The 19996-nt window shown below is 32.6% G+C and overlaps 1 protein-coding gene across 6 annotated transcripts in view; it reads right to left on the bottom strand.

Annotated features, from left to right (window-relative positions):
- Nucleotides 1-19547, bottom strand: part of LOC143225617 (uncharacterized protein F13E9.13, mitochondrial) — a 31237-nt gene extending 11690 nt beyond the window's left edge. For 2 of the 6 annotated variants that reach the window (XM_076455388.1, XM_076455402.1), the window contains exons 1-3: nt 9739-9891; nt 7254-7336; nt 4269-4455 (exon numbers count right to left, since the gene is read on the bottom strand). In XM_076455388.1, coding sequence (XP_076311503.1) covers nt 4269-4455; nt 7254-7336; nt 9739-9814 — 346 coding nt within the window. In that variant the 5' untranslated portion in view covers nt 9815-9891. Of the gene's footprint in view, nt 1-4268; nt 4456-7253; nt 7337-9738; nt 9892-19018; nt 19167-19283 lie in introns of those variants that run through there. The other 4 variants (XM_076455418.1, XM_076455398.1, XM_076455379.1 and 1 more) reach the window with 4 other exon arrangements.
- Between the last annotated feature and the right edge of the window lie 449 nt (nt 19548-19996).

Below are 19996 nucleotides of genomic sequence, written 5' to 3'. Positions count from 1 at the left end.
TTGGATCCATATTGTCTTCATATGAGCATAGGGGCAAGAAATTGAACATAGCAGGATTAGAAAGAATGTTCATCTTCCCAAGCAGCAGAAGTCTTATAATGAAAGGCATGGTTATAGTAGAAAAGTAAGTATGGCAAAAGAGAGTGGAGAAACATATACATCAGAATGACAAGAAAGAAATTAAAATATGTATTCAGAGAAAGATGGTAAAAACAATACAAAGCTAACAGCTGAAACAGAGTGACAGTAAAAACCACATTAAAGTCCCATTCTGGTATTAGCATAGAACAAAGTGGTCAGAAAGGATCTGAACAAAATAGAAAAGACAGGGGAAGAAAAAAACATTCAATAACAGGAAGGGCAAAATGTAGTTGATAAAGCTGCTTGATAACCAGCAACTGTGCAAACCAAAAATCCACAGATGAACAACCATGTAAAAAAAGTCAAAAGATAGACCACAAAATGACTGCCTACAAGAAGAGAGTGGTGGATGGATCAATCCCATAAACATCACCTCTGCTGATAGAAAGGCAGATTTGAAGGACAAAATGAATGGGATAAGAAAAAAGACTACATGATTAGAAAGGCCAGTCCTGTGAACAATAGAGTGAACAAATCCCAAACATGAAGATAAAGGGATGACATTCCTAGGTGAAAAACAGATGTAAAAAAACAAGAACAGGACAGAGAAAGATGAGGACTTAGATACCAATTAACCTTTTCACATCAGGTTGGTCAAAGTGTGCATATCACAACATTTCACAGAATTACATTCAAAATTTAATTAAACTACTTTTTTTAAAAACCGTAATATTTTGAATTTAGAATGCAACTTTTTTCACATTTTTCCAAACTGAAAATTAGGGTGCATCTTAAATTTGAGGTATTATTTTTAACTATTCAAGAGTCTTGTAAATATCATTTATCTCAAACACAAAAGATTTTTGGAAACATCCTGCATTAATAAATAGACTGAACTATATTTTAAAAAGAACTTAGTTCAAAAAGTCTGAAAAAACATGTACAAAATGTGAAATTTGCCAATGTCTCCAGTGGTCTAGTTAGATATCACCATCCTCAGATTTTGACTGACTTTCTTCTTATTGAGATTCTATTTTATCGTTTTTTTATTTTTATTCCATTTTTTACCCATGGAAAAGTGTTTTATGTACAATGCCAAATTTAAAAGAAAAGTTAATTTGTGCACCAAACAGATTGGGAATTGTACTACCAGGACAACAGTGAATCAAGCAATAAAGATGCTTCAACATTAGAATATAACAGTGAGTCAGAAGAAACATTGGAGTAGCATTCTGAAGAATAAAGAAATCAGAAAAAAACATTACTGTAATGAAAATTTTAGATTTCCTGTATATTTTATACATTTTTTATTATATTTCATTTTAAATACATTATTAACATTTTTGATTTGTTAATAAACTTTTTAAAGACATGTTTACTCCTTTCTAATTACCAGCCAATTTTTTTTCCTGAAAATCCCTTTTCAAAAGTACGGCACATCTTAACTTAGAAGTAATACCGTATATAGGAATCAACTTGGCATCAAAATGTAGCTAATAAACCAAATCTGAATATTAAATAAGTTCTTAATTTTATAAGACAATGTTAAAAATCAAATATTGAATTTCTCCTGGTATGAGAAATGTGACTTTTTCTTCTCTCTCTAGACATCCCTTCTTCTCTAACATAGAGAAAAAGTATGATATTTAATAGAAAGTACTCATTATAATGTAATCTCTCAGACAAAGCATAATGTTCATGGATTTCAATCTTTTTTTTTTTATTACAAAGCCATCAACTAGAAAATAAGACACCTCTTTCCAAACTCACCTGTCACATCCTCTCTTTCAGGATATGTGAATAATTATCTCTTACATTTAATACTATATTATTTATAACAAATAGAAAGCCAAGGTTTTCATCTATTAAACGAGATATTATATTACATTGTTTTTTATACAAAGATATGTTAATTTCTCTTTCAGTACAAGCTTCATTCCTGTGGGAAACATATCTACTAGCTTGGATGAATTTGTAATAGCTCATGTTGCACAGTTTGAAAGCCACAAAAATTGTGATAGTTAAGGGGCATTGTCTGCTTCTTGCATGTTGTTATTCTGTGTTGTTCTTTGGAGCACTATTTAATTAAGTAAAAACTATTTATCACTATTAGTATAAAAAAATGCAAAATCAAGTGTCTTCAACAGCTGACAACAAAAAGATGACAACCCAGGTAAATACTTTATTTGTTGTTTTTCATGTGTATTATTTATTTATTATTATAAAAATATCTAAAATGTAAAAAATAGAAACTTTTATGTTATATTAGGTAAAGTGAAAAATAATAAACTTTTCTCACTGGGTAGCCCAGGTGTTATGTAATTTGTTGAACAGCATAAGCAACACATTCACCAAATAATTTCAAGTTTTATGATTGGAATATTAAAAATGGTTAACAGGCAGTAAAACAATACAATTTAAGTATAAACAAAGGTATACTGTTTGATATTTTTAGGATAAATGAATCAAGTTTCATGTTACAATTTGAAGTCATTATAAAAAGAAAAAAAATGGTAATTTATATTTTTATTTTGGATGTTGCAAGGTTGGACAAAACTCTCTTAAGATAGCCAAGAGATTTCCACTGTCCCTATCTACAATCTGGTGAAACCACATCTGAGAGAACTTGCTTCTAGAAATTATGACAGTTATGGGATATATTCTGCTTTTCTGTATGTTATTATTCTGTATTTTTGGAGTGTTATTTGATAATAAATAAAATATTTAATGTAGTAGTAGTACCATTAGTATAAAAATGCAGGGTTAAGTATCATTGATAGTTCACAGCAAAAAGAAGACGACCCAACTAAGTTCTTTATTTCTTGTTTTTCCATGTGCCAACTGTATTTATTATTAGAAAAATAACTAAAATGTAAAAACTAGAAACTTATTACTTTAGAATAGATAAAAGAATAAATAGTGGTTTCTAATTTGGTATATTATATTGCATTGTTTTTGTACAGAGAAATGTTAATTTCATTTTCAGTACAAATTATGCTTTTCATGGGAAACACTGACTAGCTTGAATGAATTTGTAACGACTCTTGTTGCAAAGTTTGCAATCTACACAAACTTTGATAGTTATGAGATACTGTCTGCTTTTTTACATATTATTATTCAGTGATCTTTAGAGCATTATTTACTTAAATAAAATATTATTTATTGTCATTGTACTATTGGTTTTAAAGAGCAGGTAAAAGAGATTTCAAAAAATTGTAACCCTGCTGTAAGTCAAAACGAAAGAGTTAAGTAGATAAAAAAGACAAAGCACGTTAGTACAAGTTTGTAATTGTTCAATAAACAAATCAGCATGGACTCCAACATCAAGCAAAGGAGGGAAGACAGAGTCATCAGTATTATTGTTTTTTTATAATAAAGCATAGGAATCAAAAGGCACGGGGGAAAGAGACAGAAAGAACATACCTACAAAATCACATCAAGAAGAAGATTAGAAGGAAGAGGAATATCCTTCACAGACAAAGTTTTGCTTAGAGCAAATCCTGATTAGGAAAATAGCCAGTCAAAATCATCATCAAAATGTGGAGAAGAAAGCATTACTCGCATGGACAAGAGGAGGAAGCCCAGTGTACAAGAAGAAATCCACAACAAGTTGAACAATGGCTGATCATCCTTTACAAACAATGAGTGTCCAGTAGCTATGATGTATTAGTAGACACAGATTTCATGTCAGAAACATCACCACTATCATAAGACAAAGTTACTATCACTTGAGAAGTCATAATGGTAGGTAATCATCTTTTTTTTTTAATGTAAATAGAATAAAATAAAGTAATTTTACTTACCTGAAATACAAACAATGAACTAAAAAAAATTGAACAAAAATTTTACACAGTTATAAACACTTCCAAATCTCAAGTAACTGATTAACAATTTTGGAACATGGCCATTTAATAAAATGTTGAGAAATAGAATAAAGTTAATTTCAGTGCAAGTGCTTAGGGGTAGTTACTATGCAAAGATACTGTATCATCCTTATATTGATGGACGGCTATCATCGCATAATGATGGCATCGTACACTAGTGCAATTCCTGTTAAACTAGTTTTTCATTGGGATGTTGCTCAAAGCTAATAGCATGCAAACCTCATGGGTAAATGCATGAAGAAATCAAGCTATTCTGTGTGGTGAGATGAGGTATCATTTCAAAATATACATCTTTCAACTGACCTGATGATAGTGCAACTGCCAAAGCACTTTCATTATTGCCAGCAAGAACCTGAACACCACAAAGTAGTGAGGGAGCTATCTGACGAACTTCAGAACAGACACGAGTCATGACTGCAGTCACTTCAGGCCCACAATTTTTTGCTGTTACATAAGGTACATCATGCATATTCTCCACAAGAAGACCATCCTATATTTGAAAATTAAAATATTTAATTACATATACAAAAATATTTTTTAAAAAACCAATGTTATGATTAAATACATTTTATCTAATAAAAAAGGATGGAATATTCATGGCAAAAAAGTATTTTAAAAAACTGTAGTCTTTATATTTACTTTTACTATAAAACTGACAAGTATATATGTATATATATATACACTCTTCAAAAAAAGAAACGCAAAAGGCAAAATTTGAGACATTTTGTTAACAAGTTTATTCCGAGTAGTTCTGTATGACATGTGTGAAACTTTGCACTTTCACTGCTGAACATCCAAAGTCTGCAAAGGCAAAGTCCACGCTCACTAGTTGAAGTTTAACGTCAATAACGAGTATGCCCCCCGTGAGCATCAATAACTGCTTGGCATCTCCTGCCCATGGAAGCGATGATATGACGAATCACATCCTGTGGAATGGCTGTCCACTCAGCCTGCAAAGCTGCTGCAAGCTGAGGTAGAGTCTGTGACCGAGGTTGTCGCCGTCGCAGACATCGGTCCAACTCGTCCCAAAGATGTTCGATGGGGTTTAAATCTGGTGATCTGGAGGGCCAGGGAAGGACGTTGATGTTGTGGTGTCTCAAGAAGACAGTGACTGTGTGAGGACGGGTGTTGTCATGTTGAAAAACGTCGTTGACGTTCACCATGATGGGTTGCACATGGGGCCTAAGAATCTTGTCGACAGTTGCGTACAGTCTGATCGGAAATCCTACGCAACCCTGGTATGGTTGAGGCAGTAGACGTCGCAGTGGTGGTCCTATCCCGAAGGTGACGTAACCGGATGTAGCGATCTTGTGCGGGCGTGGTCACACAAGGTTTGCCAGATCGTGGATGGTCACAAGTTGATCCATGTTGTTGGTGACGATTCCATAGCCTTGTGCTGGTGCTTGGGTGGACATTCACAGCTCTGGCAACATCTGATCGAGATTTGCCTGCTTCCAAGCGACCAATGGCTTTGTTGCATTGTGCTTCAGTCAGTCTTGGCGTAACTGTATTGCATGTCGGTGGCTTAACACTGAGCTATGGAAACCGAGAACCCGTCACTTTTATAGGGATTTTGCACATGTTGCACTTGCAGAACATGCAGATCTCTCAAACAAATTTATTGGACACGAATGCGATTTGGCGAAAAATCCGTTGTTTTACTCCGTTTTCAAAGTGCACAACTTTTATTGTCATTTTGGTCTGACAATCAGTGCCTTAACACGTGTAACATCACACACTCTGAGCTTGTAACGTTATTACATATATTTCTCTTTAAAATAACAAAAATATCCCTTTTGCATTTCTTTTTTTGAAGAGTGTATATAAAACAGCAACTACAATTGGATGATAAGTATTAAAGTTATAATTTTGAATGAAACCTCCAAGGCTCTCTTGACATAACCAAGGAAACCTGTTTCCTTATCTTGAACATACATGAGAAAATTACATACAATTCTCATGTAATGGGGTTTATTTGCATGTCATATTTATGTGAGAAGGCCAAACTTCTTCAATGGCAATTACCTAAACAGAAATTTCTAGGACATACAGCACTAGATGTGTAACAGCATCAACATGTAACATAAGAAACTGTAATGCTATGAGCAGTAACTTTTATAATGTGCAGATACAGTAAATCCAACAGAAGTTAATTTAAACACTATCAGCCATGTCCCAGCAATCAGACCACAGTACATCCAACATACACACTAGTCATTGGACTAGCATATACAGAAGTTAAGCTGAACACCAGCCCTTTCAAAATGTATTCTACATTACTTGCTATGCCCCAGTTGAATTAGATAATAAAATATCCAACAAAATCAGATCAAAGTACATCCAGCAGACACACTAGTCAGATATGTGTGGATGCAGTAAAGTTTATACAGGTGAAACTGGTAAAGATCTGACAACCAGAATAAATTAGCATAAAGCAGACTCCATAAGAAACAATAAAACCATTGCAATAGTAGAACATGCAGAGGAAGCAGGACACCTGCCTAAATTGAAGGAAACTAAAATTATCAGCAAATGGATGGAAAAGTAATAAAAAAAAGTTATCTACATTGTACTTGAAAAGAATATAAACACCACATTGAGAGACTACAAGTAGGAAAAAACAGCAGTGAGCCTCGTGAGACAAGAGTAGAATGCTGATTGATTGGATGGAAATTGTCAGTGATCCAATTATGGATTGGCATGGTCCAGAGACCAGGAACCTAATCAGGAAAATTTATATATATACCCTTGTGAGACACTACAGTATCACACACTCTTGAAGAAAGCTTTTCATGAAAACATTGAGAAAATAAAGATCCTGTTATAGCACTCTTAGTCTCATTACAACTTTAGTATCTTTTCCTATGCATACAGTGCCATCACCTGCCTAATATCATCATTAACACTGAGAATAATAATAAAAAAATTATAATTGAGACATATTTAAATTCCTAAACCATTTGAGAAACCACAAACACATTAGCTTTACTGACTTAATAATTCCAAAAATTATCCCATCTGTGGCTATTCTTCACTGCTATCTGTGGAAAAATAACAAGAGCTACCTTGTGCTGGGAACAATGAAGAGAGAAGAGTTTGAAATTAGATTCACTAAAATACAAAGCAAGTAAAGTATTAGAGAAAAAAACTTTATTAATGAAAATATGCCATTTGTTTACCAGATTTCAAAATTTCTTAAGATATCAATATAATTTTCATGATATTATTCATAAATAAAAGTAATTTTTTACAGAACTTTAAAATAATTTCAGATAATTATGTACTTACCAAGCCAAGATGTTGATATAGTTCTGCCTCACTACAAGCATGGTCGACTAGATACTGAATATTATTACTATACTTAGGAGTCCCTGTAAGCAATAAAAAGTACATTGGATTATCTTGTATAAAGTGATACAACATTTTGTGTAAACTGTACTTAACGTATCCCTGTGACACTCAAGTCATTCATTAGATCATACAGCAAAAGATTGAGTTAAAAAGAAAGTCTGTGGATTTCCAAAGTTTTATTACATTAACACCTTTTAGTATTCTGTTTTGTTTTTCAGAAATGAGCTACAAAAAGTGATGTTTATCACTTCACTTTTTGTATAATTTTATATTAAAGAATCAAAAGTTCTTTTATGATCTATTACACTTCTGCATTAAATACACTTGATAAATAAATGTTACATATATATTATATAAAACATTTATACAACAGTAAAGAATAAAAATAATTTTCTCCAGTGTTTATGATAGATAATTCAAAATAAATCCAACATAACTCAGCACAAATAATATTTTCAATGCCAGATAGCTAGCAAGAACTGATGGTAATACATGATAACATGTCAATAAATTTAGGCAAATAATTAATTACAAATACAATAGCATACATATTTACTCAAACTGACTTCAATAAACATTTTTAAAACATTGTTTCTAAAACCTCAAGCTTCAAATTCAACAACTGGTAACAGCTAATTGCTAGTAATGTCAACCTATATTGCTATGCTACAAAATTAAACTTTACCTAACATTTATTGGTCAAAACAACTGTACAATTGATAATGAAATATTTATTTTTGACTAAAATTTTCAAGTACAGTCAGTTTTTAGGATTATTTTTAGAATAGTTTTTTTCAACATTGTGCTGTGTATCTTTATAAGTTGCAGAAAATAATTTTAGCTTTGAAATATTATTGGATATTCAGAAAATTTGTCAATTGACTTTGATACGTTGTTACATTTTGTTTTCATATGTTGTAAAATAAATTTTTATTTATTACACAAATTATATTTTTCAATTCACTTCAACCTGTAACATTTTTTCTAACTTGTCTTGTTAAAAATGTTTCATTTAACTAAATCAAAGGTATTCAATATAAGCCAATGACATCACCTCACTTTTTACTGTTTAAGTAACACTTAATCACAACAAACTTTGTTGAATAACACCTTAAAATAACATACAAACTACTCTCTTACAATACAGAAACTTAAGTCATTTGAATATTGGAAGAAAAAAACTGTATAGTTTTAAAAATAAAACTCCAAATATTATCTTCACACAATTGGAAACATCTGGTGATTAATCCACCTTACAATTTGTTACCGATATTCTTTGCAATTTCAGGTTGTATTAATTTGTTAAGTTTCCACCTCATTTCTTTACCTAAGTGGTTCCTAATTGGTTTTAAATGTTGATGGATATTTAAGCATTATTATCTTTAAGTTTCTTGATTATTTTTTCCAAAATGCATTTTACAGTACTTATGAATATATAAAAATTTCGAATGTGAACTATAATTCTATTTGTGTAAAGTTCTACACTTAGAATATGGAAATTTCACGAGTTTAGTGGTCTGTTCTTGTATGAGGAAAAAACAGGTTTTGTGGGAAACATGTCAGATATTTATGTATATAAATATATATATATATATATATATGCGTTTGTTGCTAAAATCTTTAAGCAATCTGCTGTGACCTTTAGCATGGCAAAAAAAATGTTTAAAATTAATTCTTAGTTATAGCATAGAAAATATTTAATCTCCAGTATTTGTAACAGAATGAAATGGTCCAATGTTGTCACTATGTTATTATATTATTAAAATAATTTAAAAGTTTGTTACGTGTTTATAAAATTAGTAATAAACAACTCCCATTGTGTCATACATATATACACAGGTGATCAACTTTAATGCTAGTCACGAAATCTGAAGCACAAAACCGTATTGCATGATAGGTTTACACATAGGCTCTCCACTCTTGTTTACATGAAAATTAATTATTTACCGTTATTTCCAATGAAACAAAATATCGGGTCTTAAGGGGACAAATGTATTATATTCTTAAAAAGATGCAAATTAAACACTCAGCCTTGCACGTTTATTACTAATAAGTGACAATACAGCATCAATTCAACAGAAATATTTAACATCACGTGCCACTACCGTGAGATTACCGTTTGAAGTAGAGTTTACAAATACAGCCAGTGTCAATGCATTCCGTGAATAATAGTTTTGTAACCGAAACACTGAGAATGATGGTCGTTAAAACAATAATTTTGAATGAAGTAGGTTAAAGTGATAACTAATAACAGCAACAATACTGATAATACAATAAAAATGGAAATAAAAAACGCAGGCATAACCTTTTACCAGTTATTATAAGTGGAATTAATTTCTCTAGTTGTTAGTAAACCAAATAATATTAAATACCATTTGTTTAAGTATAATAATTAGTTTAATACTAATAATAATGTACACACCAGGAAGTGGTTTAACATGTATCATTCCAATAACAGCGTACAAGTCTCTGTTAAATAACTTCTTAAAACACTTCATTTTCCTATACCATAACTTTACTCTATGTTGAGTATAAAGTACGTAATTTATTTTAAAAAACTAAATTTTCTATATTCTATCACCTACGAATAAAGATATCAAAATATCAAATTATTAAAATTCTCTAACACTGGATCTATACTCCAACATTATTTTTTGTTTTAAAAATTTACCTGATATATATATATTTCAATATAACAATGTCACAATAATAAATACTGTTTGTTTTGAATTTCGTGCAAAGCTACTCGAGGGCTATCTGCGCTAGCCGTCCCTAATTTAGCAGTGTAAGACTAAAGGGAAGGCAGCTAGCTAGTCACCACTACCCACCCCTCAAAGGGCGAGCATGTTTGGTGCCACTGGGATTCGAACCCACGACCCTAGGATTACGAGTCGAACGCCTTAACACGCTTGGCCATAATACGTACAAACAATATGAATTAGGTGTTTTATTGTTAACACTTCTGTAGTGTTGTAAATCTTGTATCCTTTATATTTGATATTATACAACAATAATGTGTCGTATGATAAATAACTTGCAGTTTCATAAATAGTATAGGTTACAGAAATTTTTATTGGGCAATACAAATATATACAGCAATAATAATATTTCAGTCTTTTTCCTGGGTCATTTTCAGATAAGAATTAATATCTATTTCGTTGATGTCTTATTAATAATATTTTAAGTTCCTTGAGCACTATTCCTCTGTCAAGACTGACTTGCTAGCGTAACTGCACACCCTCCGCTGATCTCCGATAAAAAGTAATGAAGCGACCTACATATTCTTTGAGGTTCATAAAACGAATAGATAATTCATAAATGTTCTATAAACAGGAAACTTTTCTTTCTAAATAAAGATTTAAATTTTCCCTTTAGTTTATTGTTGATGAAATTATCGATTTCCCTGCCAAATTCTTATCAACGGTAAATTTCCGATGTACTGCGAAATTTCATTCTTTCACAAATGATATCCAGGTAGAAAACATACAAATGCAAGCGCCTAAGCGGAAACTGTTGTTTTGTTTGTTTGTTTTTGAATTTCGCACAAAGCTACTCGAGGGCTATCTGTGCTAGCCGTCCCTAATTTTGCAGTGTAAGACTAGAGGGAAGGCAGCTAGTCATCACCAACCACCGCCAACTCTTGGGCTACTCTTTTACCAACGAATAGTGGGATTGACCGTCACATTATAACGCCCCCACGACTGGGAGGGCGAGCATGTTTGGCGCAACGCGGGCGCAAGCGGAAATAACCTTTTAAATTCTATTGGTATTGTCTTATTCTGGTTGTAAATTTAGTGGCTTAAACAACATATTTCAGGTACTATTGAGGCTATTTTTTTCTCGTTGCTATAGAGAAATTAAAACTGCTTATTTCATTTTGCGAAGGTAACTTTGTTTGAGTATTTGTTTTAATTTATAATTACTATTGATTCTGTCGTTCAGACCCCCATTAGTACACTGGTACTTCTGCGGACTTACACTGCTAGAAACCGGGTTTCGATACCTGTGGTGAGCCCTTTGTGTAGCTTTGTGCATAATAACAAACAAACAAACAAGCTATCATTTAGTATCAACGACCGCACACAAAGCTATGTCGGTCTTTATTTGCCTTCTCAATAGTACTAGAATTTTCAACAGTGCACCAAACCTTTATACCATGTATGTTTCGGCCCCATTGCCCATCATAAGACTACTTTCTACCACTTGCACTGTTCGCTCTACTACTGTAGCACAATTCTCATTTTCTTGATTGGAATTCTAGCGCATAAATATGTTTTAACTTGTTCTTCACAGTTTTGTTTGTATTTAATTACCACTTAATATCAGTTTGAACTTACTGTGTTTGAATTCCATCGTTTCTCTCGTTTGTTATTAACATGTTGCTGTTTCCTAAATTATACTTTGTTCTTATTAATTCGAGATTTAATATGACGGTTGATAATTTTCCACTGTAATTAGGTAATGATACTAACACTTGCCCCAAATCAGAATCGACGATGTCTGCTGGGAAAGCAGAGCCCTATTTCTGAGGGAGTTAATGTCTTACGTTCGACGGACGATTTTTGTTCTTTTTAAGTTAGGTGTTCTTTTTCTCAAGATATCTGTGGTAAGTTTTCTCAGTGTATATTTCTCACTCCCGTTGTTATATCCATGTTCAGTTAATTTTAGTGAGCTCATGTGGATGCATCTAACTTCCGCATTCAATAATTTATTTCATTCAAGTCTTCTCTGCTTAGTGTTGGGAAAGTTCGAATTTTGTACTTCTTTGAATATCTAAGTTACTTTAGTTTAAACTTACATTTGGAATTTTATTTATTTTTTCACTGTTGAGGTTATTTAGAAGCAAACACTTTTTAACTGGGTGCTTTATACAATATACTTCTTGTAAAATTTAAAATCCGGAACCTTATACAGTAAACCTTGTCTAAAGCGGAATCGCACGGGACCGAGTAAAAGTTTTGGCTTGGACAGTGAACATGCATTTCCTTAATTATATATAAGTTTGAGCGGAACGTTATACTTGCTTGACTCAAGGGAAGTAAGACGTTTGTGAATAAAGTTATTATACTGTTTACATTATATTTATTAGAAGAAAAACAAAAATAGACATTCAAAATATACATAATTACACACAATCTTAATCAAATTTATTTGAAGAAAGTGTCCAATTTCAACTGTTTCGTTTTTTTAATGGGCTTTTTCATGCGGTTAAAAGAGAACGACAATTCTACGGCCTTTTCATGAAGTTCATTTTCCACTTCATTTTCTCATACAATTTGATAGCGTTAATATAACTTAACACTTGTGATGAAGTAGGAATTTCTATTTCCTCACTATCTTTTCCATTTTGTTCACCTTCTGAATCTCTCGCACTGTTATCATCTTGCGATTCTATTATAGATTTTAAATCAATCTCATCAGTTTCTGTTAAAATATTCTTGTCAACGGTCACAAAACTTTCCACGTTAATAGAATCATCTGCGTCACTCTTCTCAATCATAGTTTGGATTTCACTAGAATCGTCATAACAAACAACTTCTCCACCGTTATCAAGAATAAATCCACAGTTTCGAAAGCACTTTATTACCAATCCATCTTTCACACATTTGATTAAATGACTTAAAAATACAATTTCATCTAACACGTCAATTTTCATGGTCATTTCAGATGCTCTCATACAGTCGTCCATGTTTGCAATAATATGTTGAAGCATCAATTTTCTGTATTTCAGTTTTGTACACTGTATAATTCCATTATCTCGTGGTTGCAGAACTGATGTTGTACATGGAGGTAGAAAGACTAAACGAACATTTGAAAGTTGAACTTTTGGGTGACAAGTTGTATTATCTAGGAAATATAGAATATTCCTATTTTCTCGTTCTGTTTTTTTGTTTAATTTGTTCAAAAATTCCTCAAATATAACACTTGTCATCCACGCTTTATTATTCGCTTTCCATTTCACAAAAGTTGATTCTTTCTTAAATTTTTGAAACAGCGCGGATTTTCACTTTTACCTATTACCCATGGTTTCTCCAGTTTTCCATCAGCAAACGCGACCAAAAGTACAGTTAATCATTCTTTGGAATAGCGACCTCTGGAATAATGACGGCAGAAAAAATAACAGAATATATTTAACTAATACTTAGTTAGTTAGTTATCACCATTAGATTCCATCAAGGAACATAAGGCCGCAATCGCTTGCGGATTCTTCAACAGGTATTTAAGTGAGTAGGTTGTTAGCCCACTGCACCGAGCCGTCCCTAATTTAGTAGTGTAAGACTAGAGGGAAGGCAGCTAGTCATCAACACCCGCCGCCAACTCTTGGGCTACTCTTTTAACAACTAATAGTGGGATTTACCGTCACATTATAACGCTCCCACGGTTCAAAGGACAAGCATGTTTAGTATGACGGGAATTCGAACCCGCGACTCTCGGATTACGAGTCGAATGCTTTAACCACCTGGCCATACAGGACCAAATTATAACGAAAACTCCCCTATTAATTCAGAATGTCCAGACATATTACAACACTAACTATGATGAGCAAGTTTTACAGGAAACAGAAGGAAGTGGTTGGGTAATGAACAGATAGAGTAGTAAGTAAAACAACAGACTGACGAAAGATATTGAACAAGTTTGACAAGGAAACGGTGAAAGTGGTTAAAACAAGAACAGGGAGCTAAATAAAACAGATTAGATAAAGATATTGAACAAGTTTGACAAGGAAACGGTGGAAGTGGTTAAAACAAGAACAGGGCGCTAAATAAAACAGATTAGATAAAGATACTGAACAAGTTTGACAAGTTTAGCTAATTTAATATGCTTTTCTAACATTTCAACTTATGAAAATTAGAATGCATTCCTTCATCACTTGGACGCCACTGTTGTTAACAATATTTTCAGAGGTAAACCCAAGTATATCTAACGATATCTTAAAATGTTTAGTTTAGTCCTAACTACAGTTCCCAAGCTGGTTTTTGAATAAATTTGGTATTAACTGGCACAAAACTAAGGTCTATACTGTATAAAAAACTACACCGACAAACACCACACCAACATTATTTATAAAATACAATGTGATAACTGCCACGACTTCTATATTGGAGAAACAAATAGAAAAATGGAAACCAGATTCAAAGAACACAAAAAGTTACCTTCACACGTTTTCGAACACTGCAAGTCAAATAAACACAACATAACCACAGAAAACACTCAAATACTAAAAAAGAAACAAACATAAAGAAGCCTTACTTACACAACAACTCAAGCCCAAAATAAACCAATACAAAGAAACACCTTTATACCCATATTAATAAATATAAGAAAACATCTAAGCACGCCCTCTACATTCCTACACTCAGTTACACAGCCCCCTTCAAACATGTGGTCAGCTATCGGTCAGTTACCTCTTTCAGTGATGTCGAGAAAACCCACTTGTAGAGAAATATATATGTAAAAACGGCTCGTTTGTAAAAAAAAAAAAAAAAAAAAAAAATCAACCCAAACGAACCGTTTTTACATATATAGTTACCTCTTTCTCTCTTTGTGAACCTGACGATGACCGAAGAAGGTCGAAACGTTGTTCGCTTCTCTGCATAAAAAATTTTCTCAACTCAAACCAGCCGTTTTTCAGGACACTTTACAAACCAAACAACAGTTTGTCATTGGATAAAGACATGATTCCATGGAAAGGACATCTAAGATTCTGAATATACATCTTAAATGGATGTCTAAGAGTGGCATGGCACAAGTTATATTTTTACAACATAAAGATTGTTACGTACTATAATTTGTTTCGGACGAGTCTCCGATTTTTTATATCATGTATGTTAACGTATGTTACTTTTTCAAGTAACCGGGAATTTGAATTTAGTAATTAATTAACTAAGTATCAAATTTCTGTTATTTTCCAACAAGACTGATACATACAATTTCCTATTTTAACACAAATATATTATAATAGAAAAACATAGAAACAAAATTTATAATAACGGTTATTACTGATAGTTATTAAAAATATAGGTTTATGTAAAATAGTTTTAAAAACTGAGTCTTTCATTTGGTCCAGAACTAAATATTTTATCGATGGTCCAGGTCCACGATGAGCAAATTAATTTTATGTTTATGCAAAGATATACTTCACTTGACGTGAATACTAGCTAACTCTATTCTTGTTTGGCATAACACTGCTTGTATGCTGACTTTTTACCGAAAGAGATATTTTATGTTCTCGTAGAAAATTCAACATCCAAAATTGACTCACCGAAATTGAACAGTTTGTAATGTTCGAAATCTATAAACGTTCCTGATCCAGTTCTGTAGTTTTCCGATTAATAAGCATTAATCACAACTACAGCTAGCTTTAGAGACTTATAGTATACAGACTATAGTTTACTAAAAATGATAACTTTCTTGCGGCTAGCTGTTTTTATATGAATTACGCGAATTTCCGCACGATAAACACCTTGAATGTTTCATGTAGTTTCTGCTGCACTCTTGCCATCTTTAATCTCATAAAGCATGTGTTCCTCAAATACATCTTCATAAAGGTTTATTTGATTAATGATCTGAAAAAGTGGAGCTGGATTAGTTTCTTTTATTTGTCTGAACATTTTTATACACGTCCTACTACATATTTTAGTTGTTAAAGTTTTCTACAAAGAAATGATGATGCACTTTTTGTATTAAATTTTCAGACATTACTTATGAGATGACCTGATACATAATGGAGAAGAACAGACTATTGTCTGCTATAATAGTGCAATGAATACCACAGAAAATAAATATTGCAGAACATGGAAGGAGCTACTGATTGTTGTTTGAGATCTAAATCATTTACATCATTACATATATAAGCAAATGTCGAGACAAATCCAGAGGATTAACAAGGGCTTCTTCAACAGCAGAACAGATAGTGATTATGCAAGAAAAGAGGTTTTCTCGTGCATACATCATGGGCCTTGGAAGAAAAAACAAAAATCTTTGGTGAATAGGTAGAATTGTGTTTTATTTTTGAACTGGAAAGGGGCGATGTCATAAACTACATGTTAAATGTTTAAATTAAATGTTAGTTATAAGGCACATGATTTCATTTTATTTTCTTTGTGTAAGTCTCTTTCCTTGCTTAGAAGTCAAATAATTTAGAATTAGCCCATGATACATTTTCTGCCGAACATTTTACTATTTGTTAGAGTCTACTAAATTACTTTCGAGGAAAATCAGTGCAACCAAGAATAACATGTATGTCTGTGTAATTATCTGTCTATACTGTTGTACCATTTTTATGTCATCATTTTTTTATGTTTAAGGCTAATAAATTATTTTATTTTCTCCTTCAACATTTTTACAGAACTAAACACTTTTAAGTTGTCATAGATGTTGTAAGTCTACCTTATAAATGGCTTTCAAACCTTTCTAATAATCTAGGACTAACGTAAAATAAACTTACTTGTAAAGTTAACTGGTAAAGCCAGTGCACTGAATGATTCATTCTACTACCTTTATGAAAAACTTAATTTGAAACATATATTCAGTACAAATAATCTAGCCTTTAATGTACTAGAGCATTATACACTACATCTTTAGAATTTTATATGGTTATTTTAAACTTCATCATTTATGATTCAAAGATTCTTCCAGATAACAAATAAATTACGATATTACAAATATAGAAATCACTTGCTTAGTCTCACTTGGAACAGTGTATAATCCTGTTCTTATAAAACTTACTGTTATCCTATTGGGGGAACCTGTTGTTATCTAAGGGATATTGACTTATTAGAAAAGGCTCATAGGATAACAACTAAGACGTTTTTCTAGATGGGTTACAAATTATGGGAATAAATTAAGACTTTTTATTTTATTTTGGCATGATGTAATTACATTGAAATTTACAATATTATCTGGGAAAGTGTTAGGATAAACGCCTCTAGTTTCTAAATTACGTACTCTTAAGATAATAAAATGAAAAATGGATGTTTAGAATTTGGAAAATAGAAGTTAGGTTTCCATTTACGAAAGTTTTAATTTTCTTAATGAGCTATTTTGTAATGAAGTGAGTTGAAACTAGTAGTAGTAGAAACTGATATTTTAGAAAAATCTAAAAAGGACAATTGATAAATTCATGGCAAATAAAGTGAGTTTATTTTTATCTTAAAGATTCGTGTGCAGAAATAAAAAGTTGCAAAATTGAATCTAACTGAAATAACGCGAAACTAAAGATTATTTCCTTAAATTAATTTTTTGTCAGACTGCAAATTAACACACTAATCTAACCTTAGTATTTGATATAGAGCCGAGTGTGGCCAATTAAAGTGTTCGATTGTGAAATTGCGGTTTCATGGTTTAAATCTTGTTATTGTGAAAAAAGAAAGAAAAAAAGAAATTATACTCGGCCCTTCAGTGTTCTGAAGTCATGGTCAGATATAACTATTCGGTCTGATGGTAAATGGTGTTAACTTGCTGCCCAAATTAGAGATAGCTAACATACATAGTCTTCTGGTAGTTTTGCGTTAAACACAACTAATAAAAAAAGTATGATATAGATATTTTGTTTCGGAAAAAAAAACACAAAGAAACTGAAATAAGCATTATAGTTTGGGGAGCAATGCAACTGTTTGTTTACGAAGTACAACTATAACCATAGTTTTATCAAAATTTTGAAAACTCACTAGGCGCATTTTGCATTAACTTGTGTAAAAAAAAAAAGGCTATGTAACTAAAATATAGTATTGGAAGTCTTTTTATACACATTACACAAAAGTTACTTTGCGCGAAATTTAAAACAGACAGATAAAAGTTAACAATGCAGTTAAAGGATGGGAGTTTGTTGGCGAAAGTGAATGAAGAAAGACGTATTCTTTATCTTCGCACATTTATAACGGAAAATTGATTGTAGAGTAAGTTTGTCGAGAACCTATCACTTCATATAATTTTATCTGGGCTACTCACCATTTGAAGTTACGAGCCATACCGGCCGAAATACCAAAAAAAGACAGGCAAGTCGAACGATGCAATGACGTCGAAAATTGAAGACCAAGGTCAGTGTTCAACAAAAAGTAAGTCTAATGTAGGTGGCCAAATTGTAAATGAAAATATAAATTTATAAACGTTTGTTTGTTTGTTTGTTTGTTTTTGAATTTCGCACAAAGCTACTCGAGGGCTATCCGTGCTAGCCGTCCCTAATTTAGCAGTGTAAGACTAGAGGGAAGGCAGCTAGTCATCACCACCCACCGCCAACTCTTGGGCTACTCTTTTACCAACGAATAGTGGGATTGACCGTAACATTATAACGCCCCCACGGCTGGGAGGGCGAGCATGTTTGGCGCGACTCGGGCGCGAACCCGCGACCCTCGGATTACAAAGTTATAAACATTAATAGAACTTGCTAAAGAAAAACTTAAAACTATAGCCTCCCCAGTAAATGCTACTCAAATTAAAGCTAGGAAAAAAAATAACTGAAGAAAATATAAACTCAACTGTTGTCGACAATGAAGCTGAGGCTACATTGTTAGACAATGAAAAACTAGCAACTAGTAGCATAAAAGTTAAAAACCCCTCTCTGGATATTGAAACAAACACAAATTCGGAACCAGACGAAACAAATTCTGACGACGAAGACTTCACACTAGTGAAGACTAGAAGTCAGAAAAAAACAAGAAAAACAAACACAGAAACATACACAAAAAATGTATCTAAATTACCAAAAAACGCCATTATCATACAAGGCATACGATGAAATTACAATCAACCACAGTTGATATGTGACACCACATATCACAACTCTGCTACCCTTGTAGCAGACAAGGGAAATATTTAGGTGTAAACCTAAAACTAACATTACTAACATTAAGCGTCTGTCTCGCGGCGGGGTCCTCGTTCAAGGATAGGAACCCGATGACTTAAATAGATTACTGAAAGAATGGCTCTCAGACGCTTTTAAAACAGGAAACATAACTATACACTTACCTGGAGCTAGGCGAACACCCAAATCTTTCGTAATCAGGGGGTTGCACCACTCTATCGAAATTGACGACATTAATGACGCATTAAGTGAACTAAACATAAAACACGTTTCAGTGGAACGAATAATTTCTAATATAACTAAAAAACCAACTAACCTAATTAAAGTAGTTACAGAAAATACCCAAGACATAACCCAGCTAATAAATAATGGTATCACAATGTGGTATCACAAATACACAGTAGAACAAACTAAAACACTATCAGTGGTTGTAACACAGTGTTACCAATGCCAAAGGCTTGGACTTGTAGCAGCAGCATGCCAAGCAACTGCGCGCTGTGTTGGCTGTGGAGAAAATCACCACATATCACAATGTACCAAACTAAACCCCAAACCTAAATGCTGCAATTTGGGGAAGAACACACGGCAAATTATAAAAGATGCCAAAAATACAAATCTATTAAGACACACTTATACGAACTTAAAAATCCAAACATGAACAAGCCACAAACAAACAAAATCCAAGAACAATCAAAATCAACTAGTATTCAAACACCACAAAACACAAACAAACTCATATGCTTCAGTAGTCAAGAAAACATCATTCATGCAGGAAAACCCATCAACAAGTAATGGAGCCTTACCTAAAACAACTGAAGACACACACAAAACAACACTTATGATATTGAAAACACACTAACCAATGCCATTACTTCTA

The sequence above is a fragment of the Tachypleus tridentatus genome, chromosome 1 (genome assembly GCF_004210375.1).
Source record: "Tachypleus tridentatus isolate NWPU-2018 chromosome 1, ASM421037v1, whole genome shotgun sequence".
Taxonomy (NCBI): domain Eukaryota; kingdom Metazoa; phylum Arthropoda; class Merostomata; order Xiphosura; family Limulidae; genus Tachypleus; species Tachypleus tridentatus.
This window is presented reverse-complemented; position numbering and strand designations above follow the sequence as displayed.